At 48.3% G+C, this 7,165-nt stretch overlaps 1 protein-coding gene across 1 annotated transcript; it reads right to left on the bottom strand.

The window, feature by feature from the left end:
* Window positions 1-5,712: 5,712 nt before the first annotated feature.
* Window positions 5,713-6,874, bottom strand: PV09_09539 (uncharacterized protein). The gene has a single exon (XM_016363612.1). The coding sequence runs from the start codon at window positions 6,572-6,574 to the stop codon at window positions 6,203-6,205; it is 372 nt and encodes a 123-aa protein (XP_016208553.1). The 5' UTR covers window positions 6,575-6,874; the 3' UTR covers window positions 5,713-6,202.
* Window positions 6,875-7,165: the final 291 nt, after the last annotated feature.

Below are 7,165 nucleotides of genomic sequence, written 5' to 3'. Positions count from 1 at the left end.
TGGCTTTGTAGTGGCCAGAGTCCGTAACTCGACATGAAATCAGTATTTTAAAGTTCTACTTGTGTTTATTTTCATCTGAGTTTTGGGTTCTTGATGTGCTTATGTAGGAAATCGAAATCCTTGTGAAAAGAATAATAGTTTAACATCCTTCCCGATGTGCGGAGCCACCTGGTATGGCGAGCCACCATTAACTCCATGTCCTAGATATATCGACGTTTTATTGCGTTAGTCATATTCTATAGCACTTTTCCTTTCTTAAATATAAATTTATAACATCTATCCCTACCCTACGGGACATCCTAGCCAGCGAGACAGGCATTTCAGAATTCAACATAACAATTCACATAGAAAGCTGACAGCTTGAATAATCTCGGATCATACATTTTAAACTATGCGCTTTATTTTGACTTCCTAAATTTTTTATAATCTCTCTTCCGCAGTTTGTAGTGATGTGATCTTCTATTACTAATGGGTATAGAACATATGTCACGAACGGCGTGACAGCAGCGTGGCGCGGGCGCCACGGGGAGTAAAAGCACACATAGCTATCGCATGACTACTCATATATTCAAGACTGGAGCGAAACGGGTTAAAACCCCAACGGTAAGAAGATGAGACGCCTACGCGGCCCCTGCGCACCTGTGTATTTAAGGTAGCTCGAGGACATACATTCGAGAGCTAGCGGATATTCTTGAATCCTACAATCTATCTCACACTCCTATCACCAATTCCTTACAATTATATCCGCTCTATATCCGATAGGGGTCCGGGATAGATAGGCTAGTGGTTAGACTATCACCTTTATTAATCATGACAACAGCATTCCAAGAGGAAACCATATGAGAAACCCCTGCAGAGCAGGAGAATCGCCTACGAGACCAAGGAGCTACACTGAGTCCCTTGGAAGAAGATATCGATGAAAAAATCACGGCACTTGAAGCAGAGAATGAGATACTCAAGAAACTTGAAAAGGTGAGGCGACTCGAGGCCCGGAACCAAGCGCTGCGCAGTCGCCCTGGAAATGAGACACCAAGCGAGATCTTGGATGACCCCCCCACATCCCGTGAAAGTATGCTAACTAGGACCACTGATTTTCAACTAAAAGAGCTACCTGATTATCATGGCAAGAACACCAGGGAGCATCGCGAGTGGTTCCAGGCCGCGGAGAATGCGTTTCGCCTGGCACCTCGCAGGTTTCAAAATAACACTATCAAAGTAGCATGGTCCGCTTAATCTCTCTAAGGTATGATAGCAAGGAGCTAGAACAACTACATCGAGGTACACCCTGAGTACGCACACTTATAGGAGAAATATAAGACCTTCCTCCTCGACCTCATCAAGGCGCCGGAGAATCGAGAACTACATATAGCGATGGCATACCAGCATGCGGAACAAAGACCAGGACAGATGACTTAGCAGTTCTATCAGTACCTCCTCAGCCTTGAGCGACAGCTCAATGAGGACTTCTCTGAGAACCAGCAAAGGTTCCACCTGCTAGCTCGCCTACGACCCGAACTCAGGGATCAGCTGAACCGCTACCAGGACATGCCTAAGACCTGTAAATCTATCGTCGCGCTGGCGACACACCTAGAAGGCTTAGGCAAGAAGAGGGTTAGTTCCAATACTAACAACGGAACCACTGGGAAGACCCGAAGACTAGATTCAGACAATACCTATGACACCAAGTCGGCATTGGATCGCCGCAAGACCGGAAGCTATGCGTAAGGGTCCTCGCAGGCGCAGACCCCAGGGCATAGCCAGACCTTATGTTTTATATGTAAGGACCTAGGACACTTAGCTCGGGACTATCGTAAGGCAGGCATGACCCAACCAGGCGCATCACTGGATAACCAGTTAGGAAAAGACTAAGGGGCGCCTTCGAACCCACAGAAGTCGTCCTAATGCAATTACTGGTGGGTACAGCGGAGCGACTGCGAGAAGGTGTTGTAAAGCGCAAGGCATTACAAGCTTCAGGAGTTATCGTCCTTCCTGATAGCAAGATAGCAGTTGAAACCACACTAGACACTGGAGCGGAGCTGAATGTTATTGATCCTAAACTGGCGATGCAGCTACGACTCCCTACCGCTGACATAGCGTTACCAAAGGGTCTAGTATGGGGCAATGGAGAACGCGCACACTGCTACGGAGCCTATATGGTCAGCTGGGAAGCGACCGACTCCCAAGGACAACGCAGGAGAGGCACACACGTGGCGTACGGTCTGGAGCACGTGGGATCTCCCTTGATACTAGGGATGCCGGGCCTCTATGACCAGAAGGTTATATGCGACCTTGAGCAAGGAACATAGTACTTCAAAAGCGAAGAACCCACGATTAGTCTAATCCAAGTAGATGAAGTTGAGGAGCATGCGAGGGAGAGCGGGTATATCCTTATCGTACATAAAAATTCCCTCCTTAAGGAGGACGCGGATGACGATGACGGAGCGCAGTCAACCCCTGTGCTACCTGAAACCTATATAGATTATGCAGACGTCTTCAATGAGGAAGCTGCAGTAGCACAACTGCCTTACCTAGAAGCAGAGCATGCTATTGAAACAACATCAGCACCGCCCTATGGCCCGATCTATCTATAAAGCGCGCGTGAACTGGAGGAGCTGAGGCAATATATCACCAAGGCGAAGGCGAATGGTTGGATCTGAGACAGCACCAGCCCAGCAGGGTCTCCTATCCTCTTCATACCAAAGGCGGATGGGAGCATGCGCCTCTATGTTGACTATCAGGGACTAAATCAAGTCACGGTCAAAAACCGCCACCCTTTACCTCTGATCTCTAAAATCATAGATCGCCTCAGTGGCGCGAAGGTATTTACCAAGCTAGATTTAAAGTGGGCATACCATCGCATCTGCATTAGGCGGGGTGATGAGTGGAAGACTGCGTTTCGCACATGATACAGGCACTATGAGTACCTAGTTATGCCGTTCAGGTTAGCTAATGCCCCAGTAACCTTCCAGGCCTTCATCAACAAGGCCTTAGAAGGCTTAGTGGACACCATCTGCATTGTCTATCTTGATGACATTATCATCTACTCAGCAGACCCTAGCGAACACGAGGCGCATGTGAAGATGGTGTTGGATCGCTTGCGAACCTACAGATTATATTGCAATCTGAAAAAGTGCTCATTCACACAGCAGAAATGCACCTTCTTGGGGTACATCATCAGCCCCGACGGCGTGGAGATGGACCCTCGCAAGGTGGACGCCATCATCTCATGGCCGAGCCCAAAGACATACCCAGAGCTGCAGACCTTCCTGGGGTTTTGCAACTTCTATCGACGGTTCATCTACAGGTACTCAAAGCTGGCAACCCCACTCACCGACCTCCTTAAAGGAAGTGTCAATGGCTGAAAGGAGGGACCCTTTATCTGGAATGACCATGAGGAATAAGCGTTCTATAAACTTATCACAGCATTTACAACAGCCCCTGTATTAGCCCATTTTGACCCAGCGAGACGCATTCGCGTCGAAACAGACGCGTCAGCATTCGCCGCAAGTGCGGTATTATCACAATTGAATGAGGAAACTGGGATGTGGCACCCCGTGGCCTTTTGGTCGCGCAAGTTTACCTCAGCAGAGAGAAACTATATGATGTATAACCAAGAGCTGCTCGCAATCATGGCGGTATTTAGGCACTGGTAACACTACCTTGACAGTAGCGCACACCCAATTGAGGTGATCACTGATCATCAAAACCTCACCGGCTTCGCCAGGGTCAAGCAGCTGAATGGCCGGCAAGCTAGGTAGGCTATGGCCCTATCAGCTTATGACTTCACGATTTCGCACCGTGCAGGTAAACTTAACCCCGCCGATGCGCCGTCGAGGAGGCCGGACTATAATAACACGGAAAAAGCCGCGAATCTAATACTGCCAACATTATTTATAAAATTGGCTATAGAGCCAGAAAGAGAAATCGTGGGCGCACTATTGGCACGGTCTATAAGCGCTACGCATAGGCAAGCTACTGGCATAATAGCCTAACAGAGTTTCCTCCTACTAGTCAGTACTGGAGGGGATGACCTGCTAAGTATGGGTAGGGAGCTAACGATGCTCCGGAGAGGCGTCAGAGAGGTGTCATCTCAATAGAGTTTCCTCCTACCAGTCAGTACTGGAGGGGATGACCTGCTAAGTGCGGGTGGAGAGCCAATGATGCTCCGGAGCGATGTCAGAGAGGCGTTAGCTTAAGAAGATGTATATGCTATAACTACCAAGTCAACAAGACAATTAGTCGCTGAAGCATAAGCCCAGAGCGCTAAAGCGCAAGAGCTGCGCCGGCGGATTGAGAAGGGCGAAGCAACGAAGCGCTGGGCGCTGAAGGATGATCTGATCATGCACTCAAATCACTTGTTTGTGCCTCCAGTACGTGCATTGTGAGATGAGCTATTGAGAAGACATCATGACGATCCCTATGCAGGTCATTTCGGTGCATTACGGATGGCTGAGCTGCTTAGATGTAAGTACCACTGGCCTCGCATGGGTGAAGACGTTGACATGTATGTATAAAGCTGCGACGTGTGTTAGAAGACAAAAGTCAAAAGGTATAAGCCCTATGGGGTAATGCAAGCACTTCCGATACCAAGGAGACCATGGAAAGAGATCGCCCTAGATTTCATGAGTGGAATACCTATCAGTATGCGAGGCAACGTCGCCTATGATGCGATACTTATGGTGGTATGTAGGTTCTCGAAAATGGCACTGTACTTTGCTATTCAGAAGACGATCTCAGCACCTGAGGTTGCAGATATACTGATAGACTTGGTCTTCGCAAGGTTTGGCTTTCCAGGAGGCATTATATCTGACAGAGACCCTAGGTTCATATCTGAATTTTGGTCCGAACTCTGCTACTACGTGAAGGTGAAGCGGAGACTTAGCACAGCCTTCCATCCGCAAACAGATGGCCAGATAGAAAGGAAAAATCAGATATTATAAGAGTACTTGAGAGTGTTTTGTGTGATGTGCCAGACAGAGTGGGCGAAGCGCCTATGTATCACTAAGTTTGTGTATAATAACTCCTATTGAGCTGACCTAAAATGCTCACCATTTTATGCAGTTTATAGGTATGACCCTGATATGGACCTGGATACTGAGGACAGTGCCTATGAAGAGAGGGTGCTAGCAGTAAAGGAACGAATATAATGTGTAGTTGAATTACGCGATTCGCTGCAGTACTACCTATAAGACACCTTAGAGAAGCAGGTGAAGTACTATAATGAAAAATATTAACCCAAATAATTCTGAAAGAATGACTTGGTGCTAATCTCTATGAAGAACCTTCGCATATGAGACGCAAGCAAGAAGCTGGGATAGTGATTTATGGGTCCTTTTCGAGTGGACGAACCTGTCGGCAGCCAAGCCTATAGAGTACACCTTCTAATAAGCTTAAAGATATATAACATGTTTCATGTCTCAGCGCTAGAGCCTTACCACTGCCGCGACGGCGAGCAAGATATCCTACCACCGCCAGAGCTCGATGATGATGACAAGTATGAAGTAGAAGAAATCCTCGATTAACAGCGACGGCGAGGCGCCTTCTGGTACAAGGTGAGATGGAAGGGTTGGCCAGAGGAGTATGACCAATGGCTACCACAAGAAAATCTCGAAAACGCACAGGAATTGCTACAGCAGTTCAAGCGAAAACGAACACAAGAAGCCATGGACCGCAGACGGCACGGCGGCGAATCATGCAAGAAGAGCCGACGAACGAGGAGTTAAACATGCTGCATTACTATCGATGCTATTACCATAGGGTATCAATGGCTAGAGGCCGGAATCATCGCAATTCGGTTAATATCCCATAACGCCTTCTATGGCCCCTTTGCTCTCGGATGAATCCTCGATAGGGTCAAGCTAGTGCTGCATTAGGTTAGCGACCTTAACCCAGTCACAATAAGAACGAAACTTATAGCCTTATAATATAACCTGAGGAATTGATCGAAGAAGCGGCTACAAGTTACATATAAAGCCCGCATCTCCTGCAGGAGGAGCACTGACGCCTCAGAGGCGCGGCTGACAGGAGTGCTCATGCCAGAAGCACGCTTGGAGACACGGTTTGTTTGTTGAATATCAGCAACCAGGCTGGTGAGCCGCGCACGAAGCGCCTCCTGGGCTGCGGCGTCATCAGAAGACGTTTTTGCTGTGTCCTCAAGCAAGGAATTGATCTGAGGCACGCAAGTCGAAGGAATCTACCCTTGTCAGCAGCAATCACTTGAAGAAAAGATATGACTTATAGGCAGGCAACGCTTTCGGCCCAACTGATAGTGGCGGCACTTGCGTATTGCTGTCTTGTTATAAGGAATGGTATTACTGTTGAGAAGATATTGAGCATAACAAGCGCAACAAACATGAGCCAATGCCATAGAAGGGCGGCGATAACGAGCGACGCGGCTGGAGCGAGGAGTCGAAGCCTCGCCGGAGTGAGCTAAGGCAGACTCAGCGAAGACAGTGGCCTCAGTGGCCGAAACCTCGCTAGCGTGAGGGGACGCGGATTCGTGTGAGAGATCAAACGTCACCTCGCCGGTGCGAGGAGACGCAGGCGCAGCGGATGATGGCGGCGTCGAAGACATGATCAAGAAGAAATCAATTAAGTAGAACACTTTATGTGATCTGATGGCATGGCGGCAGCGATGTCAGCCAAGATAAGGATATAAGGAGGATGGTTCAAGCACGCGAACGAGGTGATGTTTATAAACCTGAAAGTTCAGGTCACTTAAGGACTGAAATCTCAGATCTCAGAGGGTGACCTGAGGCTGAAGATAAACTGAACTGATGAGACCGCCGACGCGAAGGCGAGGCGAAAAGGTGAAGCGCAAGAGGCGCCAATCTCAAAAATGAAAAACCATAAACTATCCACTCAAGTGACAAGGACGTCACTTTAGAGAGGGGGAGGCAATTGTCACGAACGGCGTGACAGCAGTATGGCGCGGGCGCCACAGGGAGTAAAAGCACACATAGCTATCGCATGACTACTCATATATTCAAGACTGGAGCGAAACGGGTTGAAACCCCAACGGTAAGAAGATGAGACGCCTACGCGGCCCCTGCGCACCTGTGTATTTAAGATAGCTCGAGGACATACATTCGAGAGCTAGCGGATATTCTTGAATCCTATAATCTATCTCACACTCCTATCACCAATCCCATACAACATATTTAGA

Source organism: Verruconis gallopava (genome assembly GCF_000836295.1).
Source record: "Verruconis gallopava strain CBS 43764 unplaced genomic scaffold supercont1.77, whole genome shotgun sequence".
NCBI lineage: Eukaryota > Fungi > Ascomycota > Dothideomycetes > Venturiales > Sympoventuriaceae > Verruconis > Verruconis gallopava.
The sequence above is the reverse complement of the archived record's forward strand: the minus strand, read 5'-3'. Positions and strand labels throughout refer to the sequence as shown.

What these genes read in the sequence shown, in the direction of transcription:
- PV09_09539 (XM_016363612.1), bottom strand. Translation starts at nt 6,574, where the DNA reads ATGTCTTCGACGCCGCCATCATCCGCTGCGCCTGCGTCTCCTCGCACC.